Here is a 20102-nt window from a genome sequence, read left to right as displayed (position 1 = left end):
ATGCTCCTGGATCCCTAGGTACCAGTGCACAGGTGCTGACCCTGGGGTTGGCAGACAGTGTTGAATTGCTGCCATTTGAGGGTCCTCGGATGTGCATGCTGTGAAAGGTATGAGTCACTGGGTGGGCATGGGCACAGGCAAAGTTCATAGGGCTGCCTGCTGGTCCATCAGGGCCACACCAAGCTCCACTAGGGCAGCTTCAAGGGGAAGGGGGTGCAGATGGGCCATGGAATGGGATTGGGGAGGATCAGAGGAGGCCAGGAGCAGGCTGTGCACAGGGGACAGTAGCTTGAGAGGGCTGAGGTGCCACTTATGCCAGGTGGCAGCGTCTGCAGTATGTGAAGTGGGTGGTATCCGCTCCATCCTCCAAGTGGGACTGTGAACACCAGGTTTTTTGGGTGTGTGTGTCGGTGGGGTGAGGGCGGGGTGATGGGGAAGGTGGATGGTTAAGTATTGCTGTTCCTGGCACAGGGTTTTGTAACTGAGCCTCCCTCTGAAGAGGCTGTTGTTGTTCTTGGCCCAGCTAGCTAACCATCTAGAGATATGAAGATGAAATTGTTGCAGCCTGCTCTGCAAGGGGTGAAGGAAGCAGATACTGTCTGGGCTGGCAGGTGGGGCAGGACTGGGGAGAGTGCCCCTGCCCACAGAGCCATTCTTGGAGCCAGCTGGACAGCTAGATCTGTGGCAAGAGCAAGGGTGTCAGTGAAGAAAAAAAGGAGAGGTGGGGAGGGGTGACAAGGTGGAGAGCCTCAGAGATTGAGGAGGTGTGCCATGGGAGAGGGGAGAGGTGGGCAGTTGGAGCAGGTGCAGGTGGAGAAGGCTGAGGTGGAGGGGACAGGGCAAAGGTGGAGAGGGTACATGAGGAGGGAGGAGGTCTGCAGGTGGAGTGGGTCTAGGTCAAGAGGGGAGAGGGCATGCGGGGAGGGTGGAGATTTGCATGGGAAACTAAAAGCAGCTTCTCTCCCTTTGTTTCTTCCACACTTCTCTGCTGCTCTGATTCCAGCTACCTGTGTGCGTTTCTCCCAAATTGACTGGGGTCAATTGGGAATTCCAGAAGTGTGAGCCACTGTTGTCTTTTACAGATTGCAAGTCAAGAGGTGGGAAAATAGCTGGGTGTGAGGGAGGAGAAAGCAGTCAGTTCCACAGCCCTCTCTAGTCCAGCCCAAACTTTGCTCTAGCGATCACAGCTGCTGAGGATGTGGCCTCCACCTGCGCAGACCCCAGGGAGTTGAGCCATAGGGTGGGGGGTAGCGGCATGAGATTTTTCCCATCATCACTCACCCAGTTGCTCCTTGGCCTCTACATCTTCCTGTTGTATAAGATTGTGCATGGTGACCAGCCAGTGGCCAGCAGTGATAGTGATGATGATAATGATGACAACGAGGAGCTGCTGGCCACTGCCCTACCTTAAGAGGTGCGACTTCACCCTTCCCAAGCTCTATGTGGCCCACAGGAGGCGGGGTTACCTTCCCACCATCATATTCTAGAGCAACTCCAATATGCCTTGGACAGTAGGACAGGATTTGGAGAGGCTCAGGGCTAATCCCTATATTCACCCCTGCTGAAGACAGCTGCAAAGTCCAGAATCCTTTCTCATGGCTGAAGTTGAGAAGTCCTCTTCTCACCACTGACTCTCTTGCCACCCCTGCCAGGCAGAATTTTGGCCATATTTCATTTTCCTGAGACCACTCCTCCAACTCTTCATTCTTGTTTCTATATCCAGTGGAGCCTTCAGTGGTACCCATTAATCCACTAAGATAGCTAGTGCCAAACATACCACTGGCTCCACCCCAGTACTTCATTGATGCTTCTTCTTCCTCTGCTTCCCACCATAGTTTATCCACTTTCACTTCCAAGTATATCTTTGACCAATGCTGGTATTTGTTCATCCACAAGCCAGTGAGTATCATGTTCTTCCCATTCAGAGACACTGAGAGGTAGCCATTGGCCATCTGGGAATTCAGGGTGATCCTCATGGTTATATACTCCAGATCCCTCCTCAGTTTTCCATTGAACCCTGAGTCCTTTCTCTAAAGAATAAAGTTTATCTGAAACTCTTCTGCCCACTTTTTGATTTCAGCACCGATAGACTTTTCTATCCAGAACTTCTTCCAGGGGTATCTGCAGGATACTTGGGTCCTGCAAAAGCCCAAGTGCTGGCTGCTGAGGCTTTTTTTCCCAACTCATAAATATGGGTTTGAAATTGGATGAATTCCTCAGAGCCCTTGGTGACATGGCTGTTCCTGCCTTTGGCAAGCTCTTGCTCAGTCCCTTCCAGTTAACTCCAATAGGTACTGCTCCAATAGGTACTTTCTCTCAAGAACTGGTGGCCCTGTTTAAACACTGACACAATGTCCTGCCTATGCTACAATTTTGTCTGCAGGGCCTGAATCTCATCTTCTCCTGTGGACTGATAATTCTGGATTATATTTCTTCAGAATCTTCAGATGGTTTAAAATTTTACCCTGATGGGGATCCCTGGGTGGCTCAGCAGTTTAGCGCCTGCCTTCCAGGGCATGATCCTGGAGACCCGGGATCAAGTCCCATGTCGAGCTCCATGCATGGGGCCTGCATCTCTACCTCTCTCTCTGTCTCTCATGGAGAAATAAATAAAATTTTAAAAAAAGAAAAAAATAAAATTTTACCCTGATGAGTCTGTGCATCCTTCTCCAGGAGAACAGCAGTATGATGCCTATACTCTGGGAACTCCCAACACATAACACAAAATATTTGTTGGTCATCCTTGCAGTAATAGTGGAACTATCCCAAATGTAGCTCACACAGCTTCTTGCATTTTGCTCAAGTGGTCCGTCGTCTTTGGGTTGTCTCTCCTCATCTACCTTCATCCTCTAGATGTTTTCCACTAGGCTGGCCATCTGCCACACATGGCAAATATTTTCTTTCTTAAAGACAATCTTACAAAGAGAATAATGCAATGGCTTCTTAGTAGATTCACTAGGAAGACCTGAATGATGCAGTGGTAGCAGAAGACATAACCACAGTTGATGGCTATGGGGTCTCTCAAGTAGTTGAGGCAGATAGAGCATAGCACCTCACCCTCCAGCTCTCTCAGAGGGGAGGCAGCAGCCATGATAGCTGTGCCCAGACCTGGACAGAGTCCTTCTCAAGGCAAGCAATTACTTTCTCTAGCAAAAGTTAATCCCTGACATGAATAGGACATTGCTCCAAATGTATCTGTTGCTTTCTCCGAATGTTGACGTCCTGCGACAACCTGTATCATTGACTCAGATGTTTATGTTCAAAACTTTAGGTCTCACAGAGCCAGAATGGAGAATTATTGTCAGGTAGGGATGAGTGGGCACCTCTTGACCTATGGCTTGCACTCCTGCTTCAGGTCCCCCAGCTGGGACCCTTACCCGGTGTCTCTCAGAGTGCCTCTTCTCTGAAATTCAGACACTTTTACAAGTCATCTAAATTGAAGTAACCAACTTCTAGAGATCTTAAAAGCTGTGACTTAGCAAACATTGATTAAATAGTCCTCATGCATTATTATCTTTGGTGACAGAGGACAGACAGGCTATGTAGTGTGAGCAAAGAACAGGAAGTCCACATTGAAAAGTGCTCCCCCAGGACAAAGCCGACTCTTAGGTCATTATTCAGGATCTTCTCAAATAGCAATTAAACTTTCCAATTTGTCTCCTTTAGCTTTGCACCTTCTCCTGCCCCCTCAGGCCAGTCTGCTCTTTCCTAGCCTTGACCTCCTAGATAGCACAGCTTTGTCTAGAACAGGGTCAGCAAACAAAGGCATGTAGGCCAAACCCCGCCCCTTTACTGTTTTGTTTTTAATTTTTATGGCCTATGAGCTAAGAGTGGTTTTTCAGTTTTTAAATGGCTAACAAAAAAAATCAAAAGAAGAATAACATTTTGATATGTGAAAATCACTGGGTATTCTAATAAATAAAGTCTTATTGGAACACAGTCAAACTCGTTCATTCATTTATTGAAGGTGGCTGCTTTTGTTGTTTCAGTGGCAGAATTGAGTAGTTTGTGACAAGGACTGTATGACCTACAGAGTCTAAAATATTTATCACCTGGCCCTTTATAAAAGAAGTTTGTTGGCTCCTTTCCTAGGATCCTTTGCCAACTCCTCCCCTGAAGTGAGCAAATAGATGATTCAGGCACCATTTCCACTCTTATGTCTCTATCACAGTGCACATCTAACAGAAGACACATTGGATCATCTGTTTATTTCTCTTCAGTCCCCCAGGTAGGTATAAAATTGGGAGGTAAAGGGATATGTAATAATGTTTTGCTACTGTTTTCCATAAAGTATTCTACAGTGGATGAAATATTGACTATTATATAAAAATCTTGCACTTTATATGTTACTCTTTCCTTGTTTCATGTATAGTACAGTAATTTGGTTATTTTCATCTTAGATTATTGGAAACAAGTAAATTGTCCATTCTGCTTCCTGGTGTTATTCTTCTTTCTGTCAACTTACATATCAATAGATAGAAAAGAAATCCTCCAAGGTTACATTTTCTCTACAGTAGTAGGCAAGAGACAGCTGTCCTAATTAGTGGCTTACATTTTCATAGAGTTCTGTTTTACCATCCTTGAAGTGCAGTGACAACTTTGGGCATATGTAATGGGTGGAAACAGTCTGAAGCAAATTGCCCTCTGAAAACACAGGCTCTAAAGTAAAAACACATTTTTTTTTCTGAGTTGAGAAGGCCTTTATCCACTTACCCTATGGCAAAAAAAAAAAAAAAAAAAAAAAGTCTAAAATGTCACCAACAAATGGAAATGTAATGTTTACTAAATTACTGAATATTTAGTAATTGTCCCATAACTCATGTTCATAATGAAGCCCTTCCTAGAGCTACTCAGCAGTAGGTATTTGAAAGCTCTTACAAGTAGACATTTGTTTACTCTAATTCCTAACTCTTGATCCTTTTTAGAAAAAGATGTCTACATTCACACAGCAGCCCTCTGTGTATCTGAAAACCAAATCTCCTCCATTCTACAAATGGCTTTTAATTTCCTCCTGTAATATTTTAAGCAATCCTTGAGTAGCCTAGTGATTCTCTTTCACAAAAGTCAGAAAGATTATAAATAAAATTAAGCTGACTTTGCCTGTCGTCTGATCTGTTCTCCACGAAGTTCCTCAGACCAGAGTACTGCCATTATTTTTTTCTTTGCAGGCTTAAGGCCTGTGTGAACTATAGGATAAATGCTGTTAGGAAGTAGTGTGCGGGTATGTTGGCAGGGGGATAGGTGAGAAGAAAGTGGTATCTCAACAACCCAGTGACAAACTGTTGTGTAACACTGGGGTTGTGACAAATTATTGAATTAGAGTTAATTAAACAGCAGAAGTATAGGAAAGATAAAAGACTTGATTGCTTATGGTTTATAGAAAAAAAGTCCTGAGGATTTAACTGTCAAACTTAACATGATGCCACACTAAAACATAGTTGACAAAGGAAAAAAACAAAGTCATTGAATTCTTGCCATGGTAGCAAACCATGGGAAATCCTGTCCTTAAACACACTTCACACTGTAGATTGCACAGAATACTATATCAAGTATGGATATCACATTTTTAAGTGGCATGTGGAGAAATTCTCAAGTGTTCAGTATGTTGAGGCTGGAAATAATCCCTAACAGGAAATAGTGGAAGCTCTGGGTTACATCCTCCCAGAGAATATAAAACTAAGAGGAGCCTGGTCATGATTTTCAAATATTTTGAGGGCTGTACTGAAAAAAGTGGATCCATTTGGGGTGGTGGCACCTGCTGCAAGTACTAGATGAGATTCACAGTAGGCCTCAGTAAGCCTATGACCTATTACCTTTAAGGGGACTTTGGACAATTCAGCTAATCTCTCTGTGATACACAGTATTGTCCAAACATGGCTGCAGTACTATTTCTGGTCCTACTTGCTCTTTGATCCTGTCAAGAGATGGAGTCTCTGACCCCTTCGTGTGAACTGGATGGGCCTGTGTCACTCCTTTGGCTAACAGTATAGTAGAAGTAATGCTATGTGACTTCCAAGGCTAAGTCATGAGAGGCCATTTGGCTTCATGGCTTTCAGGGCACAGGCCTTTGGAGCCCAGATCCGTGGGAGAATCCCAGACACTTATGCTGTCGTGCTAGAGAGACAGAGGCAGAGATGTGGCACATGCTCCAGGTCTGACTTTACACTGCATTGAGACCCCAAGATAGAACCACTGGGAACCATGAGATCATGAAATAATGTAGCTACTAAGGGTGGCAGCTTATATAGCAACAGACCACTGGAACATTCTCCGAACCATACTTGTAGAGAGATTAGGATATTGAGTAATAGAGAGGTATTATCACAGTTAAATGAGATACTCCATATCATGGTTTTATATTCACGCTGAATGCCATTATTGCCACTACTTCACAGGATGGGACAGATACCAGATGTCACAGGGAGCAGATTTGGAGTTGTCCAACAGTATACAAGTGCACTTTAAAAAGTGGTGCATCATATGATTTTTCCCTCATATGTGGAATTTAATAAACGAACAAAGAAAAAAAGGGAGGAAAAAAACCAGACTCTTAACCATAGAGAACAAATTGATGGGTGTGTGTGTGTGAGATGAAGCAGGTGAAGGGGATTAAGAGTGTGTTTGTCATGATGAGTACTGAGTAATATACGGAATTGCTGAATCACTGCATTGTATACCCAAAACTAATACAACACTGTATGTTAATTATACTGGAACAAAAACATTTTAAAAAGCGCTATATGCTTCAAGGACTACAGATATTCAGGCTAGATACCTATTTATCAGGGATGGCCCTCAAAGGAAACTTGCAATAGGTAAGAGACTTATAAGCAGATGGAATCTATAATCCTTGGATTTCACTCATTTTGCTATAATCTTGAACCCCTTCTTTAGGCATGTATGTAATCAACCTTATTATATTGTACATGTATCTCTGTAAACTACCTTAGATCCTTTTTTTGTAATAAGACAAGGCATTTTAAACAAACAAAAACAATCTATTAATATTTAGCACAAATAACCCCTGGGATTCCACAGAAAGTTCATGCCACTTATATTTAAAATATATAAAAGGGGCACCTGTGTGGCTCACTCAGTTAAGTGTCTGACTCTTGATTTTGGCCCAGGTCATGATCTCAGGATCTTGAGTTCAAGTCCTCCATCAGGCTCCACACTGGGGGTGGAGCCTGCTTAAAATTCTCTCATCAATCAGAGAAAGAAAATTATCATATGGTTTTACTCATATGTGGAATAAAAAAATGTGAAAGAGACCCTAAGGGAAGGGAGGAAACTGAATGGGGAAAAGTTAGAGACAAATCATGAGAGACTCTTAACTCTGAGAAACAAATAAAGGGTTATGGAAGGGGAGGAGGGGGGATGGGGTAACTGGGTGACGGGCACTAAGGGGGACACTTGATGGGATGAGCACTGAGTGTTATATTATATGTTGGCAAATTGAATTTAAATTTAAAAAAAGAGATTCTCTCCCTCTCCCTCTGTCCCTCCCCACCCCTGCTTTCTCTCCCCCTCTCATCCCCTTTCTAAAATATATATATATATATAAACATATAATATATATGATAACTTTTACGTTATAGCAAGATTTGCTCATAGACCTTTGTCCGTATTGCAATCTATTTAAAGACTTCTGCATAACTTAATTCTTACCTTTTAATACAAAATAAATTAGATCAGGGCATTATTGGGCACCTAATAGTACTATACCTTGAAACATGTTCTATAGCATCCTGGAAGAAGACCAACTTTACTTCTTTGGGATTTATAAGGTTATAATCATCAAGATAGTCCTCTAGAACATTTGCGATTTTCTCCATATCAGGCATGTCATCATAAATCCTATCCATCTTATCTGCTCCAAACTGTAAGATGATTTAGGGGAGAGGGACCAAGTTAGTTAGATCAGTTATGATACAGAAATATACACAATATTCATGACTGTAGGAGGGAACATCATTTTATCCGTTATGTAATCATTTGCATACATATTATATATAATACCTATTATACATATATTTATTCTTATATACATACATTTATATAGCTAATATAGCTATTATATATACATAATATATATATAGCTATTCTTGCTATTATATTAAAACCAAGGAAGTGGGGCTAAGCAACTCAGATTTTCATGGATAACTGAAAATCCATTTCATTTAACTTCAAATGGAACACTGGAGTTTCAATGATCTTTGCTATAAAATTCACAAGGGAGCTCAGAAATAGGTTTCCAGTTTCTCACTGTTCTTACTTTGGTTTTGTACTTTTGCTCTCAGGCTGGTGACATCAGAGAAGCTAAATGGGCTGAAAGTTATGCATGCCAGGTTGTTATGAATATAAACAGTCATTCCAGAACTACATGTAGTTTTTACACAGCTGTCATCTGATTAAATAAATCATTGAGAATGAAATTTTGGGTAAATTCAATTTGGGAATTGAGTTCCTGTTTGAAGTCCTGTGTGGACCTGTCCATGAGGTCTTTTCTTTGCTGTAGCAACTGCCCAGGGGGCATTTTCATTTGGAGCCATTGACTAAAATACTTATATGTAATGCAAGAAAGATCCGATTGTTCTTTTCCCTTTACTTTATTCCCCTATTTGATGATTATAGCAGTAGAAACACATGGGAAATATAATCACTACCTGGAAACAAACTTTGGACTTCATTTTTAATAATACATTTAAATAGATATATTGCATATAAATGAATTATTTATCTTTTTTATTTGTCAGGGTTACCATGGTGATGAGGTAATTGCATACATGCAATATAAAGACAACTTCATTCTTTTGTCTAACCAGTGCTGATTGAGCTATACCTAGCTCTGAGTAGGAAGCTGGGGATTTAGGGCAAACAGAACAGACACAGCCCCTGCCCTCTTGGGGATACTAGGAATGTTGTACCCAAACAAGAGTCAACTTGATAAAACAACATCCATCAGCATACGTAGGGGGGTTAGATGGAAGACTTATTCAAGGCAGTTCTAGAAGGTAAAATTAGAGCCGGTAGGTACATGTTATTGGAGGTACAAATTGAGGAGCATAATGTAAGAAAAAATTTGCTACTGATGAGAGCTACCCTGAAATGAGGAGGGCAGCACTGCTACCTAATTAGCTGCTGGAAGCATGTGAGCACACGCTGAACAGCTATACAGAATACAGCAAGGGGGACGCTAGTCCTGGGTTGAGAAATTAAACCTGCTTCTTTCCATATAAAAAATCTGATGGGTATCTGATTCAGACTGTTACCAAAATGAATGTGACTAGATCAGAAGTTAGAATCTGTTTCTCTAAAGGGCTAGATAATAAGTATTTTAGGTTTTGCAGGTCATATAGTCTTTATTGCAAGTACTCCACTCTGTTTTTTTTTTTTTTAAGATTTTTTTTAGCCATTTATGAGAGACCCAGAGAGAGATAGGCAGAGACATAGGCAGAGGGAGAAGCAGGCTCTATGCAAGGAGCCTGATGTGGGGACTCCAACCCTGGAACCCCGGGAACACGACCTGAGCCAAAGGCAGATGCTCAACCACTGAACCACCCAGGCGCCCCTCTGCTTTGTCTTGTAATATGAAAGCAACCATATGAAAAACAGTACCTGGTCAAGTGGGTTTGGCTGTGTTTCCACAGAATTTTATTTACAACAATGGGCAATGGGATAGATATGGCCTGGGGGCCATAGTTTGCCAACCCTTGGTCTATATCTTTAATCTTCAGAGATGTAAAGTTCTTGTTAAATATGAAATTGAACTGTAAAATAGTAAATGCTTTATTTATCTTAAAATGTAGTCAATTCAACATACTTGCCTTAATAAAGTCTCCAAAGATGATGGGTCTAGTCAAAAAATATTCCAGGCCAATTGCAATTCCAAAATGTTTGTCTATTCAAAAAACAAAATCAATTTTTAATATATGTTAAGCTTGAATGTAGTATTTCAATCAGATATACAGAATAATATCAGCTGTTACTTTACGTAGAAGGCTTAACTAGTAAATGAAAGTGAGAGAAAGACAGGTTAACAGCACACCATTTTAGTTTGGTTGATAATCTCCTGGATTTAAGATTAAGAATGCTTAATATTAATAAATATTTTATTAAATAATAGATATTGAATATACATTTAATAAATAAGGCATACTTTAGAGATATCCTGGCTTCTTAGCAGACAAAATGCTGGTTCTCCTACTTTCCCTTTTCTACTTAAAATTCTATACTGAACTCAAAATATTAACTCTTCCTGAATTTTAATAAAATTATTTCCCTAATCTTTCATATATGTCTATATATTGAATCATCGAAGAGAAAAACTTTTACCCATGAATGAACTAAAATTTATTTTGCTTTACTTTATCTAAGCTCATTTTAGTTTTTCTTTGTAGAAATCAAATTGCTTTTATAGGCCCCTGCCCCCCCCCAACCAAAGAAAGAAAAAGAGCAGGTATTATGCTGAGTGAAGTAAGTCAACCGGAGAAGGACAATCATTATATGGTTTCACTCATATGGGGAATATAAAAAAATTGTGAAAGGGATTATAGGGGAAAGGAGAGAAAATGAGTGGGAAAAATCAGAGAGGGTGACAAAACATGAGAGACTCCTAACTCTGGGAAAAGAACAAGGGGTAGTGGAAGGGGAGGTGGGCAGGGGGAGGGGTGACTGGGTGATGGGCACTGGGGGGCACTGGATGGGATGTTCTACTATATGTTGGCAAATCGAGCTCCAATAAAAAATATACATAAAAAAGAACAGGTAAATAATAATTGATATTTACTGGCCATTTCTGTCAAAATAGTATGGAAATAGTGCTTATCTTCATTATTAATCAACCGGTCATGGAAAACTCTTTGGCATTCATGGCAAAAGAGTCTAAATATCTGTATTTCTTCTCTTATTGTTCCTGAATCGCACTGGAGGATACCTGTTTTTTTAAGAAAAGGAAAAAGGAAACGTCTACATTTGTGAAATATCTAGTAACAGTTGAACTAGAAAATCCTTAAGTCCAGCTTTCTCCCCACACTACCCCAAATGGCTGCTTCCCCACTAGGGTGCTAGTGGGGAAGCACACCATCCCCCTGCCTCAGGGCTCTCTGCTGGCAGGGACTTTTTCATTCCCGTGTTTTAGGTTACCTGTCATCTCCTTGGAGAGACCTTCCCTGATTCCTCCTGTCAGTGACTCTCATGGCTTTCTCATCTTCCCATATATAACTTGCCACAATCTCCGGGGACATATTTATTAGTTAGCCTGCTGCCCCTAGATACTTGGGGCAATTATTATAGATTTTTTAAATAGGTAAATTCCCATCATGATGGTTGGGAAGCCACCAGAATGCACATCGATGCTTGTAAGTCAGTCCTTGTGATTTTAGATTCTGGGCTCTTGTATATGAGATATTTTAAAATAAACTCAAGTATACACTCATAGAATAACAGTGATCTCACTTTTTGAAAGTAAAACTGGACACATTATCTGGCAAAACCCTTTTTCTTGTTTTGTGATATTTCTTTAACTGAAGAGGCGAAGTGGTCAGACTTCACAGTACAGGCCATGTTCATCTCATTATTACACTGGGTTGCCACATGTTAAGTGAGGAGTGTTACATCTCTTTAATATACAAACATGCTTCTAGTAACTCCCCTCACCCCCACCTCTGACCTTTACACTGTTTTCAAAACTCCAATTGCCTCTCTCATTCTTTCCCAAGGTTCAGTCCTCACCAAATGCCCTTGGTCCTTCTGGCTTCTACTCCAAGTTACTCTGATTACTCTTTGTATGGATATAAATTATAACAGTCAACACAGTTCTAGTAATACCAAGTTACAGCAAAAGCAGTTATGGATAGCAGTCCTTGAAGTGTTCATTCTCTCTGGGGACCCTTCACTTCTCACAGCACAGTGCAGACGGGCATAGGGAGAATATTTACTCTACATATAGGTGTACATGGCAGACAAGATGAACCATACAACATAAGCGCAAAATCCTTGAGTAGGCTGAAGGGGAGGGAATTCAGTGTCTGAGGGGGTATTGGCACGTGATCAGACCAGGGCCAACTCAACCACTACGGGGAAGGAAGGCAGCAGGTGGTCTGGGAGATTTGGAAGATGAGGTACTTCTGGTTTGATTTCTTTTCTTTTTTTTTTCAGTGAAATAAGAAGACACATTATCAGCTGGAAGCAAGAAATGGAAGGAGGCGCTGGTGGTCTGAGGGAAGCTATGACGTCCTCAGCCTAAGGTGGTGGTGGAGGGTGACTTGAATAGGGGACATGTAATAGGATTTCCAGGCGGGGCACACAGACTCGTGTACATACAATTCTACCAAGAGATTGGGGATGAATGGAAATGAAAGGAGTTTGCAGGTCAGAGAATGAGAGTTCCATACATTACCTTGTACACATTTGGATAAATCTCTCAAGTTAAAGACATAGTGGGACTTGGCCGGTGTTGGCAGAAGGTCAACACTCAATCTGTTGTAAATCTCAACTGCGGCTTCTACAATGTTTGGTGCGGTTTGCTTTACAGCTGGTGGGAAGTCACTGAGGAAGCCATTTAAGATGGCCTAGAACAAGAAACATAATGTGAAAGGGTTAGATTTTTTTAAAATAAATTTATTTTTTATTGGTGTTCAATTTGTCAACATACAGAATAACATCCACTGCTCATCCCGTCAAGTGCCCACCTCAGTGCCTGCCACCCAGTCACCCCCACCCCCGCCCACCTCCCCTTCCACCACCCCTAGTTCGTTTCCCAGAGTTAGGAGTCTTTCATGTTCTGTCTCCCTTTCTGATATTTCCCACTTATTTTTTCTCCTTTCCCCTTTATTCCCTTTCACTATTTTTTATATTCCCCAAATGAATGAATGAATGAGACCATATAATGTTTGTCCTTTTCCAATTGACTTATTTCACTCAGCATAATACCCTCCAGTTCTATCCACGTTGAAGCAAATGGTGGGTATTTGTCGTTTCTAATGGCTGAGTAATATTCCATTGTATACATAAACCACATCTTCTTTACCCATTCATCTTTCGATGGACACCGAAGCTCCTTCCACAGTTTGGCTATTGTGGACATTGCTGCTAGAAACATTGGGGTGCAGGTGTCCCGGCGTTTCATTGCATTTGCATCTTTGGGGTAAATCCCCAGCAGTGCAATTGCTGGGTCGTAGGGCAGGTCTATTTTTAACTCTTTGAGGAACCTCCACACAGTTTTCCAGAGTGGCTGCACCAGTTCACATTCCCACCAACAGTGTAAGAGTTGCACTCCTTTCTCCTTTTTCCACATCCTCTCCAACATTTGTGGTTTCCTGCCTTGTTAATTTTCCCCATTCTCACTGGTGTGAGGTGGTATCTCATTGTGGTTTTGATTTGTATTTCCCTGATGGCAAGGGATGCAGATTTTCTCATGTGCTTGTTGGCCATGTCGATGTCTTCCTCTGTGAGATTTCTGTCCATGTCTTTTGCCCATTTCATGATTGGATTGTTTGTTTCTTTGCTGTTGAGTTTAATAAGTTCTTTATAGATCTTGGATACTAGCCCTTTACCTGATACGTCATTTGCAAATATCTTCTCCCATCCTGTAGGTTGTCTTTGAGTTTTGTTGACTGTGCAAAAGCTTCTTATCTTGATGAAGTCCCAATAGTTCATTTTTGCTTTTGTTTCTTTTGCCTTCATGGATGTATCTTGTGAGAAGTTACTGTGGCCGAGTTAAAAAAGGGTGTTGCCTGTGTTCTCCTCTAGGATTTTGAAGGAATCTTGTCTCACATTTAGATCTTTCATCCATTTTGAGTTTATCTTTGTGTATGGTGCAAGAGAATGGTCTAGTTTCATTGTTCTGCATGTGGATGTCCAATTTTCCCAGCACCATTTATTGAAGAGACTGTCTTTTTTCCAGTGGATGGTCAAAGACTCCACTCCAAGATTGCTAGAACTCATACAGCAATTTGGCAGTGTGGCAGGATACAAAATCAATGCCCAGAAATCAGTGGCATTTCTATACATTAACAATGAGACTGAAGAAAGAGAAATTAAGGAGTCAACCCCATTTACAATTGCACCCAAAAGCATAAGATACCTAGGAATAAACCTAACCAAAGAGGTAAAGGATCTATACCCTAAAAACTATAGAACACTTCTGAAAGGAATTGAGGAAGACACAAAGAGATGGAAAAATACTCCATGCTCATGGATTGGCAGAATTAATATTGTGAAAATGTCAATGTTACCCAGGGCAATTTACACATTTAATGCAATCCCTATCAAAATGGGATTTCTTCAGAGAGTTGGAACAAATTATTTTAAGATTTGTGTGGAATCAGAAAAGACCCCGAATAGCCAGGGGAATATTATAAAAGAAAACCATAGCTGGGGGCATCACAATGCCAGATTTCAGGTTGTACTACAAAGCTGTGGTCATCAAGACAGTGTGGTACTGGAACAAAAACAGACACATAGATCAATGGAACAGAATAGAGAATCCAGAAGTGGACCCTCAACTTTATGGTCAACTAATATTCCACAAAGGAGGAAAGACTATCCACTGGGTTAGATATTTTTAACACCAAAAATTTATCTTTCAAATATTTCAGATCTGATTATGCTTTTTCTAATAATAATCAGCTGAATTCCTATGCGAGGACATATGGGTGATAAAACTCTGCCATTCACTTCAGAATATGTCCCTGAGAATAGGCTCACTCCTGTCTTCTGTGACTGGTGATGCTTGAGCAGCATTTGTTTCTGACCAGTGATCTGACCCAACTTGCTCTCCACCTAATTTAGATTTCTGCTCCCTGTGGGTTCAGAGGTCATTGTGAGGTGCCTCTGTGGCATGTGGAAATGAGCTGAGGGACTCTCTCGGATATTTATGGGTACATGACCAAAGGTTCCATAGACTTCATCCTCATGTATGTTTAAGGTACAACTCCATCAAAACTACAACACACCCCTCTTGAGCTTCCCGGTCTCAGCATTGGGCCCCACCCCATGCTTGGATCAGAAACTTGCAAGTTTCCTTTGATGGCTTCCCTTGTCTGTCCCCCACAGCGTAGCTTGAATGTAGTCTTGAACCTCTCTGCTTCCCCGACATCATCCCATTCCAGCCCGGGGTCTTTCATCTGGGCTTCTTCAGCCCCTCCTTCTCCTATTGGCCTTGCCATTTCCACTCCTGTCTCCCTTTGGTTACCTTCAGTCAGGAAGATCAGGCTCTGCCCTCACCTGTGAGTCAAGACTTACCTGCCTGGCTCTTCACTTTGCCTCTTCCCCATTGCTCACTGTGACCCAGCCACACAGGCTCTTTCCTTCTCCTCAGGGTCTCTGCATGGCTACTCCCCGCAACCCTTCCAGTCCCCACCTCCCCACACCCCATCCCCCTGCCTTAGGGCTCTCTGCTGGCAGGGACTTTTTTATTCCTGTGTTTTAGGTTACCTGTCATCTCCTTGGAGAGGCCTTCCCTGATTCCTCCTGTCAGTGACTCTCATGGCTTTCTCATCTTCCCATATATAACTTGCCACAATCTCTGAGGACATATATATTAGCTAGCCTGCTGCCCCTAGATGCTTGGGGCAATTATTATAGATTTTTTAAATAGGTAAATTCCCATCATGATGGTTGGGAAGCCACCAGAATGCACATTGATGCTTGTTAGTCCTTGTGACTTTAGATTTTGGGCTGTCGTATATGAGATATTTTAAAATAAACTCAAGTATTTATTTCAACGAGCCTCCTCATTGAACATTAGTTTTAGCAGCTTATGAGGACTATCTTTTGAGCTACCCACCCCCCGCCCCCAGGCCCCCAACATATGTTTAACATTCTCCATAGGGCCCACATTTTGAGTAGGACCATCTCAATATATATAAAATAAAAATTTTACTATACATATTATATATATACTATACATAAAAAATCAAAATTCTAGTCTGTTTATTCTTTATCACAAAAATATAAAAATAGTTATATAAATGTAACTAAATTAGTTTTTTATATTTAGTATTAATATAATACATATTAGTTCAGTTATCTGCTTATTATCTATCTCCATGGCCGAAGCTCCATGAGGACAAAGATGACATCTGATTTGTTTAAAATGTAGTACCAGGGGGATCCCTGAATGGCTCAGCGATTTAGTGCCTGCCTTCGGCCCAGGGTGTGATCCTGGAGTCCCAGGATCGAATCCCACATCGGGCTCCCTGCATGGAGCCTGCTTCTCCCTCTGCCTGTGTCTCTGCTTCTCTCTCAGTGTCTCTCATGAATAAATAAATAAAAATCTTAAAAAAAATGTAGTACCAATGTCTATCACCTGGTAGATGCTCCTAAATATTTCTTTAATAAATGAAATTAAGGGCTACTCAACTGATATTCATAAATTAAAATTAGCATGTCATTCTAGAGTTTACTGAGGACCACAGCTTGGTCTTCTATTCAAAGATCTGGCTCACATGACATATTTGACAACTTTGAAAAGCTTCTACTAAGAATATGCACACATGAGAGAGCCAGAATTCCCAAAGTTTGGGGGAAGGATGCTTTGGCATGAGGACACTATTAATATTTCGTGGAGTTGATCATTGTTTTTAATTACTGATGTTATATCTTTCTAATTAGAAATTATATCTAATTTAATGACATTATCAATTTAATTGGTTCTGTGCTATTTAGCTTACCTTTAGAATGTATAGTGATATACATTTTTGGTATATACATTTTCAATAAGTAAACACTAAGACATGTATGAATGTGGCTCAAGGGTGAGTTACCCATAACCACACATAATCCAAAACATGGCAAATTCTGACCTGTCTTTAGTTATGTGCTCCCTGCATATATGTGCTGTTTAGCTAACTTGCAACAGACTCTCAAAGAGTCTTTCTCAAAGAAAGTGCAGTGATACTACTGATTGTTTTAGAAATAGATGGTTAAAAACATTATGTACCTCCTGCAAACACACTGTACATTTACCATTTAGACTCAGAGGCTTCTTTTGGATGGTAGCAATAAATTAGTTACTTCATGTTGCTAATGACAAATTTAACATATTGATTTGCTTTTCTTCAGTTCTTGCTGGTCCCCCCAAGTTCTTTCCCCTTGTACAGTGACCAAGCACAGGGAAAGTGGGCCATGAACTCTTGAGTACTGCTTGGATGGGTTGTGATGGAAAGTAGAGTTTGGGATCCATAGGTCTAGAGTAAATTCTTCTCTTCTATAGGGAAAATATCCTGTCTGTGAGGAGTATATGCTTCCCCACCTGAATCTAGTTCAACCCAGTGGCCCTGGGATCTCTCTCAGTTTTGGTGCTTTTCATTTCCTTTTCTACCTACACTTAGCACAAGTGTTAAATAGTAGTCTGTAAGTTACAGTTGGAAGAGGCAGCTCCTATTTTCAGCTGGGATGTGCTTGCTGGATGATGTCCCTATGGATGACACAGTTCCTGTGGAGAAGCCTGAGGGTAAGGAATCATTTCATTTCCAGGAGCCCAGACTCCATATTTTCCTTCCCACCAAGAGAGCACTGTGGAACGATTAGGAAATGACATTCTTGTTGGGATAACCTTGAGTTTGCTTTCATTTATTAAAATATGAAGTAATTAGTAAATTCAGCATTTTATCATCAGGCATAGGTTACTTGGGACATACCTCACTGCTGATCACATCACAAAGTGTGTCATGATAGAATGATTGGGAGTCACCCATCTCAAACTTCAAATTATACCCAATAGATCTCAACAAAATGTGAGGGGGTTAAAAGAAATTCTTCTTATGCCTGTGTTCTCCCTGTTACTCACTTCATGTTTTGTTCTGTACTTTGTTATAGGAGATACACTCCCACTCTTTCATGTTCTAAATTATTCTATAAGACAAAAGTTTGAAAAACAGAAGTTTTTCAAAATGGGTGATTCTTATGTCATTTTGGCATTAGCTCCTAAACAACTTACTGAAACTACCTTAAATTCATTAAAAATAATTTCCCATGGATATAAGCTATTTCAGTATGAAAACCACTTTTCATGTACTAAAAGGTTGTGTATGTGATGGCTCTGTTCCTTTTTCTCCTCTGAGAGGTCCTGTTGGAAGGAGAGGCCAATGCTGGTGAATGCAGAGGCTCACTTAATGCCAGTGTCACTGCCCCTCTTTGGCTCCTCAGTGATTTATCATTAAAGTCAGCTTCTCTAAACCAGTCACCTACCTATCTGATTCTACCTGTGTGCCCACATCACCATTTCTTGCCCCCGTGACTGCATTTGACTGTTCCCAGGATCTGTTCCTCCCTGTCAATTCTTGTCTCCCAAGACAGCTCGCAATCTTCTCTATAAGCATTTTCTGGTTGGTTATGGTATGCTCACTCTAGTTGTGCTGCTTTATGTTCTCTTGTCATTCCACTTAAAGTAATGTTGCATCTTTATTGAACACTTCTGCTAAGCATTTATTTACAGGGTAGGCACAATTATTTTTCCCATTTAAGGAAGTGGCCCCTTAGGGAAATGTGTACAGGTAGAAGAATTTGGGTGGTTGTTTTTGTTGGAGGTGGTGGTGGCAGTGAGGCAATGAATTCTAGGTTAGCTGTGTTTTGCTTGAGCTTGCTGGCATATCAGGAGCTGTATTTGGTGGGTGGTGGGGCACACAAGACCTGGTGGTCAGGTATGAGAGGAACAGAGAGGGGGTCTGGGTAGTAGACAGCATCTGCTGAATGCCAAGAATCAAGGGTCCAGGATAAAGTCTTTGGCAGTCTCTCTGCATCCCTAAAACTATCTCTGAGACCACAAACACAGAAGGCAATGATGCAAATGCCTGTTGTGTAAGGGACATGCAGGGCTAGATAGGGAGAGATAGGTAGGGGGCCATGGAATCAGGCTCACAAAACAAAGTCCCAAAAAAGTTGAGATGTAAAGAAACAAGAGATAAGGGAATAGACCAGCCCACCTGGCCCTGGATATTAGGAAGTATTTTTCTTTGGCAGCTACAATGTAATCACAGAAAATGACCAGACCACAAAGAAGTCAAGTCATTAAGGGTATTATCAACAGTCCTTGCTCAAACTAAGACAACACAACTCAAAGCCACAAACTCTCTGGTCAAGTTTTCAATAAAATGCCAGCCTAAAAAGCCTTCAGTGGCAACCCTGTTGGGTTCCCTCTCACTTCTGAGAGCTTTTTCTGTATCCTCACTTAATACACTTCTATCACTTTACTCACTCTTCTTTGTTCATGAAATTCATTCTTTGACTCTGTGAGATAGGAACCTAGCTCTTCTGCTTCACCATCAGCTACTGCCCAGATGCCCCTGTGTTTACCTTTTCTGCTCAGAAAAGGGACAGATGGGCTCCTCTGAAACACAACAGCCTATTCTGACTGGGAATTTTGGAACAGATATGTTTTCTTTTTCCCTCCTGCTGAGATTTAAGTTCACACTCACCTGAAAAATCTGTTTCAGACTGTGCTCGGAGGGCATTGGAAGGCACAGCATGCTGAAATGTCGGATGAAGCGGGGAGTCACAGGGTTGCGGCCACCACCTGGAGGTGCACATGCTGATACGATTGTTACATCCTGGGTGGGAAGAAGTCCACACAAGTCAGCCCACAAAGAAAGAGATGACATCTGCCCATACCAGTGGCAGGACTCAGAACCAACACATTTTTGAGGACGTACCATATGAAAGCATTACCTTATGTCTTCCTACACATTATCTGACTTAGGAGATCACCACCTCAGGAGATCACTACCATTACCCTCATTCTGTAGATGAAAAAAAATCAAGACCCTGGGTAGTTATTGCTCAAGGTCACTCAGCTAGTGCCTCTATCTGTAGAAATACACCTATATAAACATTTAGTCTTAAAAAATTGTCAAGAAGTTGTATGTTAGGTTAAAAGATATTCATTCAACAAATATTAAGTATAGTTGATTCTTGTTATTTGCAGTAGTTATGTCCTATAAAATCACTGGAATGCTGAATTTACACACACTGAACCATTGTTCTTAGGGGAAATACAAAGTTAGGTTCCTATGAGCCTTCGGTCATAGCATTTTCAATTGACCAATACATCATAACTGTAATTGCTTCTGGTCTTGCCTCCTCTCAGACCACCCCTCCCC

At 41.2% G+C, this 20102-nt stretch overlaps 1 protein-coding gene and 1 long non-coding RNA gene across 2 annotated transcripts in view; one reads left to right on the top strand and one right to left on the bottom strand.

Moving 5' to 3' along the window:
- DNAH6 (dynein axonemal heavy chain 6) overlaps positions 1–20102 on the bottom strand; it is a 236551-nt gene that overhangs the window by 92126 nt on the left and 124323 nt on the right. The window contains exons 41-45 of the mRNA XM_041756154.1: positions 19422–19553; positions 12401–12572; positions 10790–10936; positions 9828–9901; positions 7726–7880 (exon numbers count right to left, since the gene is read on the bottom strand). Coding sequence (XP_041612088.1) covers positions 7726–7880; positions 9828–9901; positions 10790–10936; positions 12401–12572; positions 19422–19553 — 680 coding nt within the window. The remainder of the gene's footprint in view (positions 1–7725; positions 7881–9827; positions 9902–10789; positions 10937–12400; positions 12573–19421; positions 19554–20102) is intronic.
- LOC121491347 lies at positions 4172–19573 on the top strand. Its single transcript, XR_005987939.1, has 3 exons — positions 4172–4228; positions 12160–12248; positions 19440–19573. It is a non-coding gene; the product is annotated as an uncharacterized LOC121491347 (long non-coding RNA).

The sequence above is a fragment of the Vulpes lagopus genome, chromosome 5 (genome assembly GCF_018345385.1).
Source record: "Vulpes lagopus strain Blue_001 chromosome 5, ASM1834538v1, whole genome shotgun sequence".
NCBI lineage: Eukaryota > Metazoa > Chordata > Mammalia > Carnivora > Canidae > Vulpes > Vulpes lagopus.
This window is presented reverse-complemented; position numbering and strand designations above follow the sequence as displayed.